The 22,500-nt window shown below is 33.2% G+C and overlaps 1 protein-coding gene across 4 annotated transcripts in view; it reads left to right on the forward strand.

The window, feature by feature from the left end:
* Positions 1-3,202: 3,202 nt before the first annotated feature.
* LOC122335699 (piezo-type mechanosensitive ion channel component 2) overlaps positions 3,203-22,500 on the forward strand; it is a 78,322-nt gene continuing 59,024 nt past the window's right edge. For all 4 annotated transcript variants that reach the window (XM_043233548.1, XM_043233550.1, XM_043233549.1 and 1 more), the window contains exons 1-4: positions 3,203-3,865; positions 10,798-10,893; positions 14,990-15,115; positions 19,972-20,014. In XM_043233548.1, coding sequence (XP_043089483.1) covers positions 3,802-3,865; positions 10,798-10,893; positions 14,990-15,115; positions 19,972-20,014 — 329 coding nt within the window. In that variant the 5' untranslated portion in view covers positions 3,203-3,801. The remainder of the gene's footprint in view (positions 3,866-10,797; positions 10,894-14,989; positions 15,116-19,971; positions 20,015-22,500) is intronic.

Consider the following 22,500-nt stretch of genomic DNA (forward strand, 5'->3'; position numbering starts at 1 on the left):
TAGAAGCCGAACTGTAATTTAATTTCAGATTCATCGAGTTGAAATCAGCTGTGATTCAGGCAAACTTGTTAAGCTTCTATAAACGGCTCTTAATGGATAAGTCAGACGCTCTGCGCATGGATCTATGCCACTCACAAATACTGCAGTTTTATTATATATTCCTGTGACTGTAGAAAATTAGCTTACGGTCGATGCTAAGCAAAAGAGCGCAACATCCCCTGGCGTCGCTTTATGATCGAAGCATCAGTCGGCACGCAGGTTGGTTTTCTGATGGACAGTCAAAGAAACGTTGGCCGGGCATTAAACGAGACCTGCGTGATCAATCACGCTTATGTTTATGCATAATTGAGATGCCAGTGGATATCGGAGACGAGCTCCACCCATGTTCTGGGCCCGACCGCCATCAGAGTTGGGTTTAACTCGCTCCCTCTGATGAATTATGGATAGAAAGTGAATGTTTCCTGACATCTGTTTGTCATGGAGCCTCCACTTTTAAAGAACAATCGTAAAAATGATAGATATTGATCAATCGCTTCCCTTCGCTCGGTATTGATCAGCAGCAGGCCACTTAGACGCGATTGTTCATCTTTTGCTTTACTGAAGACGCTTTGAGATTTTGGCAATCTGGTTTGTTGAGAGAATATTGCGAACATGTCTGTTTCAGTGTTTAGTGGATTGTAATGATGCAGATTAACATTAACCGAAAATTACTGAAGCTTTGATTCACGTGCACCTATTTTTTAAAAAGAAATAATACTTTCGTTCAGCGAGGATGCATTAAGTCGATCAAAAGTTACAGTAAAGACATTTATAATGTCGCAAAATATTTTCTATTCATCACTTTCAACAGTATATAAGAATATATACTGTATATATACTGTAAGAACGTATTTTAGGATGATTTAAGACTGGAGTAATGATGATGAAAAATCAGTTTTGATCACGGGAATAAATTAGTGCTTATTTTAAATTGTGATAATATTTTTTTTATCATTTCTAATCAAATAAATGCAGTCTTGGTTGAGCAGAAGAGTCTTTGTTTAAAAACTTAAGTCGTTTTATTGACACCGAATGTTTAAATGATGGTGTATATTCACATTTATACATTATTAATTAATTAATGTAAAGTTTAAAATTAATTTTATTAATTATTCATATATATTTTTGAACATTTGGTATTTTCGTGAGCAATATAATGTTTGCTAATGACTTGCGTTAAAAAATGGATTTATGGATTTTTGTTTCCATACGATTTGAAGCCGAAACACTTTTTATATTCACCGATATACAAAATTATGATTTTGTTTTTCAGACTTTTTCTTCATTCTTCGTCCAGAAAGTTTCCCGAAGCCTGTCCGTGAGGATGCTCCACAGAAAGCGTGTTTAAATCTTGTTGATGTCTTCTTCTTCGTCTTCGTCGTGAAGGTACTGCTGGTTTAAATATTTATGCTTTTGATATTCCATCTCTAATTGTCTTCATCTGTGCGCGTACGCGAGGGCTAATAAACGTGCACGCAGACCACTAAGCATATGGATTATAGACATTACTCTATTATTAGCTGCTTACGAGAGCCGAGGAATTAAACATCCAGGAAGTTTGTTCCGGTGTAAGTGCTTTGTGTTAAAATTTTGATGCCGTCCTGAGGCCCCGAGAGTTGATGCGCACTTTTTAAAGAGCGCGAGAGACCTGCTCTCAGATCTCCTATAATCAACGCCGTTAATGAACAAACAACGATGTCAGACAAATGGATTACTGATGCCTCACCTGCAGCATTAGATCAGATATCCACCTCTGACCTGCGTGAGAAGGGCTTAAATAGCTGTTGAGGATCTCTGGTGGAATAGACATCGGGGAATCGAACTAGCTGCAAACCCGAGCTTCTTTGGTTATAAAACAGCGTGGATGGTTGGTACGGTGTTCAAAACGGAGAAGCAACCAACAGAAAAATGTATGGTTTATAAAAAAATAAAAAATCAGCATTTTTAAGTGACGTATATTAATCACTTTGGAAACAGAACACAGTCTATTGAAAGATGTTTATTTTTTTTTTAAATATTTGTTTATATTCAATGCACTTTATTATATTTTTTGCACTTTTGAAAAGTGTTTTTTTGTGTTTCGTCGCCACATAATCATTTATTTATTTAATGGCACATATTTTTAGTTGAAAACATAGTGTTAGTTGAAAATGCATGTTTTAATTCAGCTCACTTATAACGGTTAAAGACATATCGTGTCTAAACCTGAGTAAACCGCCAAATCATTTATTTATACGTGCGTGACTTTTCATGCATTTCACGATGTTATGCAAATGCGGAAAAGTGATTTTTATTTGAGTCTTTGCAGAATTTTCTTCTCTGATATAATGCCGTGGATATGCTTTATTGCACAGATTTCCGGTAGAATATATTCAGGCCGTGTCTACGTAATTGTTCAAGACACAAAAATGCATTATAAATAAAAAAACATGAAAGAGCACCGCTTAAAAACAATAGATTTTCTTGTTTGTTTCGAGGTATTGTATAAACGTAGTGTCAGATGAGGTTTTACAGTACAGTGGATGCTGACTTAAAAGACTGCTGCCTATGTAGACAAGACAGCTCACTATAGGTTTTTGTAATATCATAAAATTAATAATTCTATTTCCGCCTTTTCTTTTTTACTGTATGCATCAAAACTCTTTAATTTAGCTGCGATACTGGTTTCATGTACTTCAAAAAATAAAGCAAATATAGTAAAAAGCCCTGTTTGAAAGATGATTTTGTTCATAAGGTTGAATAAGCATGATTGCAGTTTAATTTAATGTAATGTTGTTTATTCATGACATTTTTTTTTGTGCATGGTTTCTCCGGCCTTCAGTGAAACCCTTCTAATAAGTTGGTTGAAAAGTATTCATTAAAAAAATAAATAAATAAAAAGCTTACACTTCTGGTGCTCTGACAATGAAATCTGAATATTGAAAATAAGCATGCATATTTAAAAAATGATATTTGTTAGCCGTTTTTCTTAAGTAAAGAAATTCTCCTCGGTTTGGTTCTGTCTTTGTAACCTTTTCGGGGTGAAATAATGTCAAATGATTGCATATATGGCTACCAACTGGCTCATATTGTTTCCCAGTTGGCTTAGTCAGCTAAAGAAAAGAGTACATGACTTGTGATAAAATCTTTTCTAGAAGCCCTGTTGTAATGATGATGGGTTCCTAGTAAAACAGCAGCCAAATGGAGCGTCCCTCTGGGTTCGCAGGCCCCGCCCCCCGCCGCCTCTGATTGGCCCGGCGCTCCATCACTCAGGAAAGGGCGTTTGTCATTGACCGGAATGCCTGAGGCATTCAGAGGCGCTGTGTGGAGACGAAGCGAGGAAGTCACCAATCCCAGCCACACGAAGTGACTTTAGGCGACCAAGGGACTGTTTATTTAGCCTTGGAGAGCTCGAATCACTTTCACCCGCTCTGCTCCACGGGACGCGAAGTCATTTTGGCATTCCTTCCAGGATTCACGCGATTTTTTCCGGACGCGTTCCGCGCGCGCTCTGGCCGGAGAGCCCCCGGTGCGCGCTGGAGGAAACCGGGACTTTGCGCAACATCGCCTCCGTACCATCATGAGTTAGATCGGACGCTTCCACCCGCTCCAGACACGCGCAAAGCACTTTTTTGTTTTGCACAAAAGGACACCTTGAGCGGAGGTTTTCGTGCGGGACGCATGGAGGACCCCGCGTAGAGGCGCTCGAAGGATGCCGTCCCGTCCTGAGTTCGGGACGTCTGGCCGCTGGACGCTGCAGTTTGTCCTTCACGTCTGAGAGAGATGGCTTCCGAGGTGGTGTGCGGTCTGATCTTCAGGGTGCTGTTGCCGGTGTGTCTGGCGGCAGGTAAGCGGTGGTTTGATCCCGGTCGTGCGGACGCGCGCGCTTTCCGCGGCAGGTGCTCCGGAGCTCCAAGAAGGCATGCGTTTAGGCTGTGCGAACTAACATTTAATAAAGAATAGAGACGTTGTAGCGGCTTATATATTTATAATTTCCCAATTTTGCCGAACTCTTCCATTTGCAACCGCATATATTTGATCAGTTCAGATATTGACAAGAAAGTTGTCTATTGTTGCTAGTACATTTCGCAAGGAAAAAGCAAAAAAAACGCACTGAATGCAACGTGAAAAACCGAAGAAGTTTTTTTTTGTCTAATATGTACTCCAGTAATCTTACAACTTCGAAATATTATTTATTTATTGGTTTTTGCACGGTATAAACCTGTCACACTTTAAATTACCTTGTGGGTTTTTCGCATAAAAGCCCTTAAATAGACAGCAACAGACTTGACTTGCTTTTTTTTTTTTTGCAGCGTCTGTAGTTTGTACAGTATGTTTTTAATCACTTCCATATATATTAAGATATTTTGTGAATCGGTGTTTTTCACATGCATCACATTTCTGAACCAAACGATGCCTTAATACCTTTTAAACGACGTTTCATAAATTGTTTCGTGTTCCCTGGTTATATTTCACAGAAAAAAACACAATTTAAAAAAACTGCATTTTTAAATTAAATTTTACATTTTTTTAAATTGTTTTTTTTTCTTCTGTGAAATATAACCAGTGAACATGAAACATAGTTTAAAATAAACAGATTCACAAAAATAAAATAAAATAAAATAAAATCGATTCACAAAATATCTTAATGTATGGAAGTGATTAAAAACATAACGTACAAACTCTCGATGCTGTGTAGAATTGGTCTAATGTGCATTTCCATTTTCCACTGCGCTGTACTATTTAGCTCCGATAGAGAGAAATGGCAAAATACAACATTTTTACCATTTTTTTTGTGTTTAATAGCATGCATCGGACGCGTTTTAAGACAGTAATACTGTTTTACGGCTTTATTCCTGCGGGATAAATGATGATTGATCACGGTTTGTCCTAATCTGTGTTTTCCTGCGGTTTTCCTGGTTAATTGTTCTTGTTCTTGGGGTGTATCTGAAGACGAGTGTTTGATCGCAGGGGATGAGTTGATGTCAGAGATTATCGACGGAGTAACACACAAAACCCCTCGACACCACTGACATCTGCATATAACTATGATTTATTTTGCTTTCTTATTTTTTTTTAAAATTCTGAACGATTCTGACCTTTCAGTATTCATTAACTCATTCATTTATATCCGTGAAATTATTAAACACTTGCCTATCAGTATACCCTCGACCGCTTAGACGTATAGATTGCATTATTTGCAATTGCAATAAATATCAGTACTAATAATAAAATAAACGACTAAGTGCATTAATAAGATAACAGAAATGCACGAAGGTTGAGTATTTTAATAGGCTACATGAAGTGAAATTAAAATCTTGTCTCATTTAAAAAAGCTGAAATAAAATAAGTTTCATATTTTATTCGTGTTTCGAGTGATATTTTTTGTGGTTTTAGTTAAGTATAATAACCTTGAGGAATTTTAACCATTTTAATTATTATTTTAAAAAAATTATTATTATTATTATTATTATTATTATTATTATTTACAGCTGAATTGTTTTTGTACATTGTTAAATTAAAACAAAAATGAAAAATTTACTAAATAAAGACGAAATATATTTTAAGAGATACTTTACATGGTTTTAGTTAACTATATAGTTTTCATTTTTAATAGTATTATTTTGCAGCGTTTGTAAATTTTTATTAATTTATAATTTTATTAATAATAATACATTTTATTATTATCGCTTCAAGTTAAATTAAAAGGAAAAAAATATTATATATATATATATATATATATATATATATATATATATATATATATATATATATATATATATAATTTTTTTATTTATTTTTCTTTATTGTTGAGTTTTTTGAGGATCATGGTTCATTTACACACAAATTTCAAAGCCTTTTTCTGATGTGCGTTTTATATATATATAATATATATATATATATATATATATATATTATGCACAATACTGTTGTTACTTACTGTTGCTTTTACCATCATGAAATGAATCTAGAAGCTTTACAGTCTGTGTTTAAGGGTCTTAATCTGATATGTGGTTGCCCACAATTAATCCATATTCACATTTCCTCTTATTTCTATATAATTAACTGTATAATAGCACACACACACACACACACACACACTTTCTGCTCGTCTCTCAGTAGGATTCCTCCTATAGGTAGATAAGGTCCACTCTGTAGGATGGTAATGTATCTGTTGACAGTCCTTTCGCTCTTCTTTCCTCCGAGCGCTTTTGCCGAGCCGTGGAGCGTCTCCATTAATCGGTGGAAAGTCGTTTTAACCGCATGAATTAATAATGTGGCATCAGAGGAGAGAAGAATCGGCTGGCCATTATCGTAAACACACCTTTAATATTTGATGATTTTATTTTTTGGGTTGAAGTAGCACTGATCAAAGGGCATCGGCTCGGGACGGACAGGAGCAGGTCTGAGACGGCGTTTGAAAAAAAAAAGAGTTGTTTCTTCTAGACAGCTGCAAGATTAAGTCTCAGATGCTCCTTTTTTTCTTTTTTTTTTAAAGTGCTTATTAATTTATCTGTACAGAAATCTATTTCAGTTAGGTGTTAGGAGACACATATAATATAAAATATTACGGTTATTGTCTCAAACAGTGCATTTTAATTTTATAGTAAATACACTTTTTTTGTGTTTCATTTTATTTTGAATGAAGTTTTGTTTTTGTATTTTTTTGTTTTGTTTTCATATCCACTTTTATCTTTAATTCGAGTTATTTTGCTACGGCACATTAACATAAAATAAAAATGTGAATTGTTGCCTTTCCTACAAGCTGAAATAAAAATGTTTTTTTTTTAAATATATTTTATTTTAAGTAATGAAATGTACAAGAATTATAAATATTAGTGTTATTATTGATAATTAATTATTACTCTTATTATAATTTTTACATTTATTTTCGATGTGGCTGTGTAGTTTTTATTAGTTGTTATTTCAGTTCATTAATAATTATGTAGTACAAGTCCATTTAAAATTTAAAACTATAATAGCCTTGAGGCATTTAGTAATTTTGTTGTATGTTTCTTGCCTTTTTAATTATTATTATTATTATTATTAATATTATTATTATCATTATTATTATTATTTATATATATATATATATATATATATATATATATATATATATATATATATAATATTTTACTACAAAATTAAATGTAATAAAATGTAACAAAATATAATATATGTCCTAATAAGTTTTTTTATTTAGGCCATAAAAATTTATTATTTTTATTTTATATAATTTTTATTTTATTTATTTTTATTTGATTAATTTTGAATGTTTTAAGTTAACTATAACAACGCTGGCTCCGGTTGAGTGTATCTCTCCTGTGTCTGCGGTTTAATAGCGAAAAAGTAACGTGTCCTTCACCTGCTGTCAGTCTGAGCTCTTCTGGAAAGGCTTTCGGTTCTCCAGAAGCATCAATTATTTGTGAGCTGGATGATGGTTTGAGCGCGGTCGGTGCGGTTTCGCTTCTCTCTCCGAAGGAAAGACGAAGGAATTAAGCTGCGATTCCGATGCGGCCGCATTTCGATTATCATCTCAAGTTAACCATCCATGTCAGAAGGAGAGCGTTTGCACTGCACGTGCGGCGCAAAAGTTTTTCTGGGCGATGTTTCAGAGGAGCTTTCCCTTCTCGGCCCGAGGCGGAGGTTTATGAACAGGATGAATGTGTGTGCTGTAATCTGTAAGACTGAGTTTAATGGCCTCCATCTCTCCTACACTTATCTCTCGCTCGCACCGGTGCGCTGCCGTCCAGCTCCTCCAGAGATACAGCTGTTTCTCGCTGTTTTACACGCTTACAAATCATCTGACCTCTGTCGCACGGAGAGGATTCATCAAATGCACGATGCTGCATGCCGTCCATTTTCGGGATCCTGCCAAAATAATAAAAAGCGATATTTCGAGAATGAAAACGATTGGAATTAAGCACTAGAATTAAAACGAAAAACAAAATGTAAGTCAAAAATAAAAACTAGCACGTTTATTATTAAAATGACAGACTTTGTGAATAATTATTATATAATATAATAATTTTATATATATTTTTTTATTTTTACAACAGGTTTCTTTAGATAATATTGAAACCTTTCCATAATACATTATTAAATATGCATATATAAAATGATAAAAAATGGTTACACCTTAAAAAAAGGTTCATTAGTTAACGAGAACTCATCTTAGTTAATGTTAGTTTCAGAGTTTTGAAATCACGAGTGTTTGTTAAAGGAGGCGTAGCGCAGTCTCATGTTCATTTTGAGTAACTGTAGAGTGGTACTGCACCCTTTGTATCTAAGAAAGATACAGCTTTACGAGTTTCTCCGAGTCTCTCCGAAGTGTGGAGGCGTGCCGTGTGGGCGGAGCTAAAGAGTGACGAGCACCTGCGCCCATCACAGGCAAAAACATAGGCCTACTGCAGCTGAGGGAAGGAATGCCCATATAAGGAGTTCCACCGTCGTCCACGTCACAAGATCAAAGCTCTCCGAAACTTGAACAAACCCGGGAGTAAGATCTTACTAATACTCGGACATTATAGTTTTTTGAAATGTTGTCAGTCCAGCTTTTTAACACGAAAAAAAAAAAAAAAAAAAAAAAATAATATATATATATATATATATATATATATATATATATATATATATATATATATATATATTTTTTTTTAAACACAATAATGTATTAACTAATGTGTACTAATAACGAACAATGCTTTTTTATACTATTTATTATTTTAATTACATGGATTTTCAACCAACTACATTAATACCTTTTAGTAAATTCGATGAATATGTGTATATATAATTTATTTTTTATTTTTTATTTGTTTTTATTATTATTATTTTAATTTACTAAAATGTATTAATGTAGGTGGTTGAAATCTTGAAATCCATGTATTTTATCTACATTTAAATAAAAACATTTAGTTGACTAACGTTCAACTTTTAAATGTATTTAAATGTATGATTTTGGTTGCAACTACTTACGTAAAAAAGTCTATTTTTTTTCGTCTAAATGAGCGTTCGAATTAGTGCTCCGATTACTTTTTTGTCCTGTTTTTTTAAAACGACAGTTTCTACATTTCCATTGACGTATTACGCATTTGGCAGACGTGTTCTTCGATAAACAATAGAGTTTAAATATTAAACACAGTATTTTTGTTTTTGCTTCTGTTTGTGAGCGACGTAAACAATCGGTTCCCATAAGTGTTGCGTAACATAGTTTTTGGTGTTTCCTCAGAAGTACTAAAACACTCGTTAATGGATTCATTAAGGCCCTGGAATCGTTAACTGGATCCGAATCGCAGCCAGAATCATTAAATTCCTCACGATTCCCATCCATGTTCTCCTAAGAGCCGTTAGACCAAATATCGGTTTTATGTGAACATACTGAGATCATGATATAATTGTATTATAACGTCTTTCTGGCTTTGTACTGGTTTTTAATTTTATTTTAATATCACCTTGCTCCAGTGCGGTGCAGTATTTAAGAGTCTTTAATTGCGGTGGAAAGTCCCCGTGGCCCTCATATCTGCTCTTTTGCGTCACTCTTTTATTGTCATTCGTGCTTTTTCTGTCCGAAACGTCGTTTGTATAATAGAGAGCGGAGATATGCTGGCTTCAACAATCTTGAAAAGTATAAAAGGAGGCTCTGGCAGTTTTTAAACGGTGATGTAATCATCTTTTTGCCGTCGTTGGCCTCTTCTGAGAGTCTTCTTTTGACGTTTCCGAAAAACAGGATGCAGTTTTTGTCTGGTTTCAGATGAGGTCTGCCGCTGAGCTCCATGTTTGGTCGTAAAATTAATGTGTTATATATTCACTGCATCGGCTCTTAAAATGGCAAACGCCGCGAGAACAAGATGACACCGTGCTTTATTAAGTCTTCTGAGCTTCTTTCTGTTCATGGAAGTTCATGGAAAGAAAGACTGAGAGCAGATAGACTGTGTGTGTGTGTGTGTGTGTGTGTGTGTGTGTGTGTGTGTGAGAGACTGAGAGTGTGTGTGCGGCACTGAACGATTTGTCAGATGAACAGACGGAGACTAAAGGTCTGCGAGGACATTCATTTGAAGCCTGTAAACGAGAGCCTGAGATTTTATGTTTATGTATTAATTCTTTAATGTGACATTCATCCACAACGAAAATAACGTGAACATTTATTTATGCTTTCGTTCATTAACTAATTAAGCGAATAATACAGTATTGATGTCTTTTTCATTAGCACGTAATGCACATTCATTAATTTACAAATATTTATTCAATTATTCTATAACTTTTATTGCATTTTTATTCATTATAATATAATATAATGTGAATGTATAATTAATTCAGGCATTCAATCATTAGTTTATAATTTTTTTTATTTGTTCATTCATTTATAAATGTACATGGTATAAATTGCAATTATTTGCTTATCTCATTTATTTAATTCATTCATTTATTTATCATTTGTTTGCAATAATATAAATAATGTATGTTTTGAATTCCGGAAATGTTGTTTTTTTTAAATATCTATTTTTTAATTAAATATAAATCATTTATTTAATTCTAAATAATAGTGTTAACATTTTATTTTATATTTTTTAATATTTTTTTAATTAGTTTTTGTTTTCCACAGTGTCACATTGCGACTGCATATCCATTATTAACTTATAAAACCAATGTTTTCATTTGCGTGAGCATCCTTTTTTATGTTTTCTTAAAAATTTGTGATGGAATGCAACTTCAAAACCAAAAAAACTAAAAAAAATTTTAAGATTCGTCTAAGATGTTGATATGTTCTCTCCACAGCATGCCTGTTCAGGTACAATGGACTGTCCTTCATCTACCTCCTCTACCTCCTCCTCATCCCTCTGTTCCCCGAACCCTCCAGCATAACCATGCAAGGTGAGATTCAACACCGCAGCAGCACTAACTCTTCCCTAAGTGTCACAAATCCAATGCAGGAAGCGCATCCGTCTCCTCCTGAAACCAGCTTTAGTGCCTCGCGCAGAAAATCCAATTGAGCAGAAGCATTAACAAAACATTAATTGAAGCAACTACAGTCAGGAGACCCCGTAGATCGTGATTGGCGAGGAGGATCTTACTCATGCGCTTAGAGGAAGATGGAGATTTAGGTGCACTGGTCATGCTGAATAATTGATGAGAGCCTTATGGTAAACCTGCGGTAATCCGCCGAGGCGATGAAGATTGAATAGGAAGATTTCTGTTCCCATAATAGAGTTGAGCTGCTTAATGAGGACGATAAGACTGTGAGAAATGCATGTATATCTGGTGATCAAATCGTTATTTAAATGTGCGTAATTTATTTTTTGAAACCAATCTGCATAGTGAAATGACGATATTTTCGATATGGTTGATATTAGATTAACGTAAGATTAAGAAGTATTTTATGCTCTTCATTCGATCAAAAATGCAATCAAAATTAAATAATATTAGTACAATTTAAAATAATTGTTTTCTATGTGAATGCATTGCGAGATGTAATTTATTCCTGTGATCGAAGCTGTATTTTTAACATCATTTCTCCGGTCTTCAGTGTCGCGTGATCTTTCGGAAATCATTTTAATATGCTGATTTGCTGCTCAGTAAACATTTCTGATTATTATGACTGTTGAAAATGGCCGCGCTGCTTCATGTTTTCCGCGGAAACTGCGGTACGTTTTGTTTCCCGTGATTCTTCGACGCGTCGAAGCGGCTTTTATTCGAAGCGGTGATTATGAACTAAATAAAAGTATTAATGTCTTTCAAAACCCTGATCTTTCGAGCGGTAGGTCATTCGGACATTATCTGACGCGCATTAGACGTCGTTTTCTAAACGTCTGTTTCTGCTCTGTTCAGGCCGGCCGTTTTCTGGAGGTGTGCTTGTTTTCTGATTGTTAATTATGTATAAGAGAAGGTTTTCATGGAGTAAGATGAAAGAGAGGAACAGGACATGGCCGTTTTTAAGTGGTCCACTTACACTCATCAATAGTTAAGCAGACCTGTGCTCGTAGTAAGAGCAATGCATTCTGGGTCCATGCAGACGCTCATTGGGATCCTAGAGGATATGCAGACGTGAAACATAGACTATGACGAAACAAAATATAATGGGATGATAGTGTTTTGCGACGTTTTCTGGGTTATGTCATTTGCCAAGCAGAAATGCCTGCAGGCTTCAGTTTCACGCAAACGGATTCAGACACGCGCTTCTGTACGTCTGAACCAGAGATGGCTTGAAATGCCTTCAATAATAATCATTTCATTGTCTTGTTAAATTGAGTTCGCTTTCGCATCCTGGTCACGTTACTTTTCACGTTTTAGGTGCAAAGGAAGCTATTATCAGATATAAACCATGCTTAGAAAACTCTAAAACTGTTAATCTAATATACTAATAATATCTTAATAGTGTAATATAATAATAGTGTAGTGTATATGTATATATGTGTGTGTATATACAGTGTGTGCGTGTATATATTATGTATATGTGTGTATGTATATATATATATATATATATATATATATATAATATGTATATATATATATATATATATATATATAAAATATATATATATATATATATATATATATATATAATATGTGTGTGTATATATATATATATATATATATATATATATATATATATATATATATATGTATATATATATATATATATATATATATATATATAATGTGTGTGTGTATGTATATATATATATATATATATATATATATATATATATATATATATATATACACACATATTATATATATATATATATATATATATATGTGTGTGTATATATATATATATATATATATATATATATATATATATATATATATATATATATATATATATATATATATATATATATATATATATATATATATATGTATATATATATATATATATATATATATATATATATATATATATATATATATATATATATATATATATATATATATATATATATATATATATATATATATATATATATACCATTTTCATGGTGTTATTATATATTTATCTAATATATCTTTCATATTAATATATAATAACACCATGGAAATGGTATATTTTGAAGATTAGTTTAATGGCAACTTTTTTAAACGATAGGCTATTTCTCTTTAGATATATTTCCTCTGTTAAGTTCACTTCAAGCATTAATTTTCACAATAAATATGAAAATTGTTTTTAAATAAAAAGCTGCTTTAAGTGTAAATCAGACGCCGTGTTATGCGTGTATGTACTTTGAATAAGTTATCTGAGAGAATGTCCCCTCTAAGTGATGTTTCTACTCACGAATCTCAGGTTTACGAGGCTTTAAAGTGTTTATTTGAATAAAAGGAGGAGGTTGCTGGTTTTGGCGAGAGATATTGGCCGTATTTTTCTGTAACGTTATCTAAACACCGGGGTGAATCGACGTCTTCTGTCAGCTTATGTCAAGCGTACTCCGTCAAAATATAGATAAGGGAGGTTTTTAGGTCATGTTTATTTTGGCTCGATTCATCTTTGCCTGAGACTCCCAACGGTAAAGCACGGTAAGGTGACCGTAATGCTGCATATGGTATAATAACAGTCATAATTTCCTTTTAAGACGGTATCCCATTAAGCAGCGTTCCAGAAGGTGGTTTTAATCCAATGCATCTACAGATCTGACGGATGCTCATAGCAATGAACTCATCGTTTATGCCCGGAGGAGTTTCTGAGACGTTTTTTTTCCAGGACATTGACTTATAAACTATATATTTTTCTAGATTTTAACCTCACAAAGCCTGCTTTATCCGCTTCATCATTTGTAATGCCTCTAAATGATCAGCATGATTAAAAGTTTGCTGAAAAACCTGATCGATATATATATTTTTTCTTATTTAAATTGTAAGTCCTCCTTCAGCTCACGCTTCACTGTTTGTTTGTCGAATCTTTCCTGATTTTTATGAACGGCATGTAAGAATCGTATAGATATCGTTAGCAATATTTCCAGATGAGCACTTACTGGAGCGATTTTTAAAGAGCGCTTTTTTTTTTGCTCGTTGGATTGCATGCATTATATCTTTAAATAATTTTTAAAAATCATCTTACCAAGGCATATTATTGGAGATATTTCATGTCAGTGGTCTGCCAAAGTGTCACTTTACAAGGTTTTGGCCTCATAAATAGACAGAGGTGGCAAAAACTGGACGGTTAATTGAACCTTTATGGCGGTCAGGAGAGATGCAGTTAGCGTTTTTCACCTTGTTGTCCTCCTCATGTGCGTTTGGGGAACTACGCATTAACAAGCCCTTCCTCCTGTTAGGGGGAAATTAGCTCAAATTGTTGAGCACGCTGTGTTTTATAGAGTAAATCAGGACAAGCCGCGTCCACGGCCCGGGACGGATCTCGCAGCTAGCATCTGGCAGCGCTTCTCACCGTCTGGTTTCTTACGATTATGTCTCACTTGTGGCTAAAATGATCTCCATTAGGAAACATTACATACGATGGGCTGCGCGGCCCGCGCTCGGTCCTTGCCCCGCGTCGGAAAATATCGATTGTTGGTAGAGAAAAACACTCTAAAAATACTTTAATACTTCGTTTGACCTTGGTGTTGTGCTATTTGAGAGCGCTAAAACAAAGAGGCTCTCGCGATTAGCTGCTGTTCGTCTCGTAAGAACAGCGTCGGACGCCTGTGCTGGGGGAAATTAGCAATGCCATCTCCATTAGTAGCCTCTCAAATAGCGTGAAAACGCGCGTGAAGCGTTAAACGTGCTTTCATTCAAACACGAGAAGATACGGCAGTAAAAAGAGCTTGAATTAGCTTCTGTTTGTTCGAATGTTGTAGCAGCTGGAGGTAGCATAGGCATTTCTAAAGAAGCGACCCGCTGTATTTGAGGTCACTATTGGCATTTGATACAGATTTGACTCGCTTTTGCACAGAAATATGTGCATTGCCTTTATTTGAACACATCGAATCCCCTGTGAAACTCAAGTTACCGACCCCTGATGCTCGTTCTCTTCCAGGTTACACGGGGCACTTGCTGAAGTCTTTATGCTTCTGCAGTATGACCTTCCTCTTCATCCACGTCGTCTATCAAATCACCATCCACAGTTTGCTGGCGGCGAACTCCATCAGTTCTGAATTCAACTGTAAGTCACGCTTCCATATGCATGCACTATAGTATATGTTGTACGTTTTATGAATTATGTAAGTTGTAGCTTTTATTATTTTATTTTATGTTATTTAAATATATTAATATTTATATTTCATTCATATTTATTTTATTTTTATTTTATTATATTATTTATTTTCATTTATTATTATATAGCTAATTCTATATATAATATTTATATTTCAGTATTATTGTTTCATATTTTTTTTAAATTATGTTTTCTTCTGTAATTTATATATTTTTCAATTTTTTTGTATTATTTCAGCATGTTTTATTTCATATTCATGTTTTGTTTTTGAATGAGACGCATTTATGTCTCCAGGCAGTGAGTGTTTAATGCAGCTTTATGTGTGTTTGTGTGACTGAAGGATCAGTGTTGCTCGAGTCGATCACACATCAGTAAAAGAAACGTAATCCTTCTAAGTCTTCTTGTCCGTGAATAAAGACTGTGTTCGGAGGAGGACAGAGTCTTGCTCGGGGTCACTGACCTCAGGGGTGTTAGTGATCTCTGCATCGCTCCACTGACCGCTTTCTGCTGACTTCGGTTATTTTAACATCACACTGCCAGCCGTGAGTTACTGACCAATGAAGGAGACAAAATGACAGTATTTCTCTGTGACAGCTGGCACAGGGGAACATTAGATTGAGATGGTGACATTTATAACCATCTTAATTAGTTAAAATGACCATTATGACCATTATTACAGTTTATTGCCACCGAAACCTCATAGTAAAAAAAAGAAAAGGAAAAAAACACATATATATATATATATATATATATATATATATATATATATATATATATATATATATGATTAAATAATATAAATATAATTATATATATATATATATATATTTTTTATATCTCTTCTATTTATTCCTGTTATATATATTAAATATATAATATTTAATTATATATTATATTATAATAATTCTCTAATTATTGTTTTGTTTTTGATACTTTAGCGTATCTAAAACATTTATGGTAAAATTGAACATGAAAAGAAAACTATTCTTTATGCTCTCATTTTAAACAGGAGCGACATTATACACGCGCTTTAATTCAGTCCACATTTAATGGACTGGAAAAGTTGCGCTCGTGTCAAACCGAGATAGAGATAGTCGTGTGTCTGCTTTAACTTTAAATAACCGAGGCTTATGGGAAATGTGCCACTTAGATTTGTCTTTGCCCTCCAATTGTTCTCATCTGAACAATGAAAACATTACTCACGTCCCGCTGAGACCGGAGACTATTTACTGTGTCTAATGTTTCGATTCTGGGAATGACAAAAGCGTCCAACTTTCTTATAACCCTTTTCAGAGCGGATGATTAGACATTTTGATTCACTCGGACGCTCTCGCTTCTGTCCTGCTGTGACTTTTAAAGTCTGCTAGTGTCTTTATATATTAACCTCTTTAAATATTTAACTCAATTAGAATAGATTTCTTTTATCACAGCGTCGCATTTAGGTGAGCTTAACCAGCCATTTTTACATTTACGTCTATTTTAACGCTAGTAAAAAATTATTTTGTTAGCTACTGGTATCAATTGCATTAAGTGCTATTTATTTATGTCTTTGCTGCTCGTGCTTATCATTAGTAGCAATTACAACAGATACAGTGTCTGTTAATAAGCTCTATAATAAGCTAATAATAATAAGATAATAAGCTCTATACCTAATGATTAACTACTAGAATCTACTAGTATCTAATCAAAAGTAATAGTGACTTAAGGGACCAATTATCACTATTAATAGTAAGAACTGGAGCTTAAATTAATAAAGCAAAACTGTAATAGTTTCTAATTTAAAATATTTGTGTTCTATGAATACTTACCAGTATTGTTTAGTCACTATTGGACTTGATACTAGTCAAAATTGATCTATAAAAGTCAAAAGATCAAATTTTAAATATGTTACTAGTAAAAACAGAACAATGATCTATAGGTACTAGTGTCTAATTAAGTACTATACAGTAAACTAGTAGTCAGTGATCTAGTGAATGAGTACTGGCGTCTAATAAATAGATATTAGTTTATGAATAAATACCATTATCTAAGCCATAAGTATTTAATGGATGAATTGGTTCCAGTATCTAATGGTATTGTAGTATCTAATGAATAAGTGCTAGTGTATAATGAATGAGTACTAGTACCTAATGAATAGTGAACAGTGTTTACTAAACGAGTACTAATGAATGAGTACTAGTACCTAATGAATAGTGAACAGTATTTACTAAATGAGTACTAATGGATGAGTACTAATACCTAATGAATAGTGAACAGTGTTTACTAAACGAGTACTAATGAATGAGTACTAGTACCTAATGAATAGTGAACAGTGTTTACTAAACGAGTACTAATGAATGAGTACTAATACCTAATGAATAGTGAACAGTGTTTACTAAACGAGTACTAATGAATGAGTACTAGTACCTAATGAATAGTGAACAGTGTTTACTAAACGAGTACTAATGAATGAGTACTAGTACCTAATGAATAGTGAACAGTGTTTACTAAACGAGTACTAATGAATGAGTACTAATACCTAATGAATAGTGAACAGTGTTTACTAAACGAGTACTAATGAATGAGTACTAGTACCTAATGAATAGTGAACAGTGTTTACTAAACGAGTACTAATGGATGAGTGCTAGTACCTAATGAATAGTGAACAGTGTTTACTAAACGAGTACTAATGGATGAGTACTAATACCTAATGAATAGTGAACAGTGTTTACTAAACGAGTACTAATGAATGAGTACTAGTACCTAATGAATAGTGAACAGTGTTTACTAAACGAGAATGAATGAGTACTAATACCTAATGAATAGTGAACAGTGTTTACTAAACGAGTACTAATGGATGTACTAATACCTAATGAATAGTGAGTGTTTACTAGTACTAATGGATAATGAATAGTGAACAGTGTTTACTAAACGAGTACTAATGAATGAGTACTACTACCTAATGAATAGTGAACAGTGTTTACTAAACGAGTACTAATGGATGAGTACTAATACCTAATGAATAGTGAACAGTGTTTACTAAAAGAATACTAATGGATGAGTACTAGTATTTAATGACTGCGTGTTAGCATCCATTGAATTGGTGCCGCTATCTAGGTATTGAAGTATGTAATGAATGAGTATCTAATGATTAAGTACCAGTAGCTTTTAAAAAATACGCATTGGTAGCCAACAAATAAGCGCTAGTGCCTAACTGAATGGACACTAGAAGCTAAAAAAGTAAGCACTAGTGGCATAAAAAATAGTTACTAGCTGTTTTATAGATTTAATTTTCAATCAACCCAGTCATAATGGAGTATTATCAGGGTAATGCTGTTTAGAATGAACAGTCTGCTGACTTTTGACGGGTTTCGATCCTCCTTAACGGGACGAAATGAAATCCACTGAGTTTTCCTTTTTTCTAAAAATAGATATTGGTCATATTTGCATCCACACATCGGACGGGTGTCGTTAGTAAGTGTAACGCTGGGCCGAGGCCAGCCAGCGAGTCTGTCCGTAAGAGCTATTCAATACCTAATTACTCTCCTAATTTACTAAGAACACAGTCTGACGTATTGATTTGTGATTACTGTAAATAATACAGACACGTCTGAAGCTCATTTTCCTTTGGCAGCTCTAACGGATGTCAGACATTAAAGCAGTCGGCCCGCTTTGCAGCTAAATAAAAGAGAAGAGGAAAAGCGGGGAAGCGGTTCTCTTTAAAAGCAAACAAAATATAGACATAACACACTTATAAGTATTAATTATAGTTATTAATTAAATATATGCAGGTGTACTTCACTGGTGTCAGTTTTTTTTGTGTGTATGTATTTATATTAAAGATTTATTGGTAGATTCTTCGTTTAATTTGAAAAAGTTGAATTTGGTTATTGATTTTAATCTTATCGCAGATGAATTAATTAGTCTGACTAAACTTTCTTTTCTGGTTTAAATCCAGGGTGTAATTCGAGTTTGAGAGGTTGTGCGTCAGTAGCCTCTGCTGGTTATTACTGACAAAAATGTTACATATTAATATTTCTCTTTAAATACAAATAAAATATAACACACGAGTGTTAAATAAGAGCATTAATTATATCAAATAGGCTATATTTGTATAAATAATATATAATTATTTAAAAATATATTTAATTATATTATTTCAACATTTTAGTTATTTTATTTTCTTAATTTTTTTGTTTCTTAATTAAATTTAATTCATTATATTTATTGGAATATTTTTCTTTTTATATATATATATATATATATATATATATATATATATATATATATATATATATATATGTATATACTGTATATATATATATATATATATATATATAATAAAAATATTTTTATATATAATTTTTATTTATATATATATATATATATATATATATATATATATATATATATATATAATTTTATATAACAATAATATAATAATTATAATTATATATTTTTTCCCTATATAATATATATATATATATATATATATATATATATATATATATATATATATATATATATATATATATATATATATATATAATAAACATATAGAACGCCCCACTCTTTTAAAGATTATTTGTCATCATCTCATCGTGTTAATCATCTTGAGGCAGTAATTCGGTCTTCCTCAAAGCGGTTCAGAAGTGACCCCCAGTGACCCTGCAGTTTGACAAAGCAAATCACCTGGGCTCCTGTCATTGTTTTATGAAAGCCGAGGGCGAGGGTAGTTATCGGAGAATCACCCTGCGCTTTCAGAGTCAGTGTGCTGGAAAATCCCATACAATGGGTAGTAAAGCTTTATCTTTTCTATTTACCAGGTTCGGTGTGGGAGAAGTCAATACGACAGATTGGTTTCGAGAGGTGAGTCCAAGCGCTTATTTTAATCGCGAGCCTATAAAGCGCCTCAGAAACATTTTATGAAGGTTTCATTTCATGCCTGTTTGTCAGACCCTCACTTGTTGCTATCGCGAAAGGTTTTTAATTGGAAATGTTTTTACTGCGTGAAATCTTTTACAACCGCTTCTTTATAGCAAACCTTAAACCCGCAACAAGCGCTGCAAAAAACATCCCCAATTATTGATTGCCTTTTTATGGAAAGCACTGAGGAGGAAAGGAGAATGTGCGAACAGAAACTTTCAGAGCAGTTTTGTGTCAGTGACTCTAGCGTACTAAATGTCCTGTTAAAGAAAAGCACGCAAATACAGTACTTAAAAAAAAAAAAAAAAAAAAAGCATGCAAAATATTTTGAAACAAGTCTCTAATTCTCACCAAGGCTGCATTTATGTTAAAAATACCATAAAATCTGAAAAAAATGTGAAATATTATTTAGATTTTAAATAACTGCTTTCTGTGTGCATCTGTGTTCATGTATAATTTATTCCCATGATGCAAAGCTGAATTTTCAGCATAGTTACTCCAGTCCAGAAATCATTTTATATACTGATTTTCTAATTATTATTATGATTATTAATGTTGGAAACGTTTTTGTGGAAAACGGCACATAGAACAGCATATATTTGAAATAGATTTCGTGAAATCTTTTGTAACGCTCTTAAACTAACGGCCCTAAACGTTCGCTCACACCGTGCTCCCTTCGCATACTACATACTGCAGAAACACTACATGCTGTGAGCATACAGTCTGCTATTCTGAACCTCATCGATTCGCTTTGAAAGAAAGAGTGATAATCTCCCAAGGGCCGTTCTTTTCCACCTTTCAGTCAGATATCGGCGAGGGGGAAAAAAAAGAAAGGAAAAAGAAAAAAAGGTTACGTAAGAGTGAAATTGAACCATGTTGCAGACAGACGTTTGGGAGCCCAACGGTTCATTTGACGAGGAGACTAATGTTTTGATATGTAAAAATCACTTAGTTTTGGTTTGTGTGGCCCCACCCACTATATAAAGCCCCGCCCACGAGTAGCCTGCCCTTTGTTGCATCTCCTTATGACTTATGAATTGTTCATTACACGGCAGATATTTTTACGAGCCACTGTATAAATCAGAAAATAATTTTTGTCAAAAAATAAAAAAAAATATATATATATATATTTAATTTTAGTTGTTTTCGTAATTGTACATCAATTTAAACTAAGTGAAAATGAGAAACTGCCTGAAAATAAATATAAATTGTATTAATAGTCTAATTTCACACATAAAATAGTTTTTTAATAATACTAAAAATAGTAATATATTTTTACACAAGTTATGCAAATGAAAATGAGAAATGTTTCAATAACAAATAATATTAAATGTATAAATAATATAGGAGTAAATAAATAATAATAATAATAAAATAATAATGGTAATATTTTGTATTATTTATTGTAAAATATTTTTTTACCAGTATGGAAAAAAGAAAATAAATAAATATAAATATAAATATATGAAACATGCATTTCTGTTAAGGAAAGGGAAATATATATATATATATATATATATATATATATATATATATATATATATATATATATATATATATATATATAAATAATGCTAATAGATATAAAATAATAATATTAATAATAAATAACATCAATATATAATTATTATTATTTTTTAGTAGTAGTAGTAGTATGTAAATAAAAATACATGGCATTTTTTATTTCATGAAAAAAAAAATTAAGTGTGTTTTAGTTAAATAAAATAACTCGCCTACGTTTTTTATCAGTAAAAATAACAATAAAGAACACATTACCATTTAGTGATATGAACCTTTCGAACAGTAGTACAGCCCGGTGCAACTAGTATTGTTTTCTAGTACGATGCTGCAAGGATATTGTTTTCCTTCTGTTTATTCCCAACACACAGAATCACTTAGAAGCGTGTAATATCTTGCACACATAAGAGGGATGTGTTTTCAGCTTGAAGTACTTGAGCAAACAGAGACAGATAAGATTACGCTCCACTTACACTGCGGCCAGCTGTCTGCCGTCTCCAAACTTCAGCCTCCAAACCAGCGCTTCCCTGATGAACGCTAAACCCAATTAAACCTGACCCACTGTTGACAGCCCAATTTTTCAAGTCCTACCTCGATGTTTGTGTGCTCTGGTCTGACTGTGATTGTATTAAGTGCGGTTTCCTGAGTACGGGAATCTCCACCTGCACCTTTTTCCAAGCAGCGCTGCTCGGATGGCTCCATTCACCGTAAGTGGCAGGAAGTTCGGCTCTAAACTGTTTATACTCCTAATTGACCTGTTAGTTGAGCGAAGGCATTTATCCGTGACATAACGGCCCGCTCTGATGTCTTTCAGCTCCACCGGCCGAGTTGATGCGGGATCTGAACATCATTGCTGAGAGTTGATTTTAAGAGTATAATTTAGTGGAAGAGAGAGATCCTTGAGATGCGTC

This window comes from Puntigrus tetrazona, unplaced genomic scaffold (genome assembly GCF_018831695.1).
Source record: "Puntigrus tetrazona isolate hp1 unplaced genomic scaffold, ASM1883169v1 S000000846, whole genome shotgun sequence".
Lineage (NCBI taxonomy): Eukaryota > Metazoa > Chordata > Actinopteri > Cypriniformes > Cyprinidae > Puntigrus > Puntigrus tetrazona.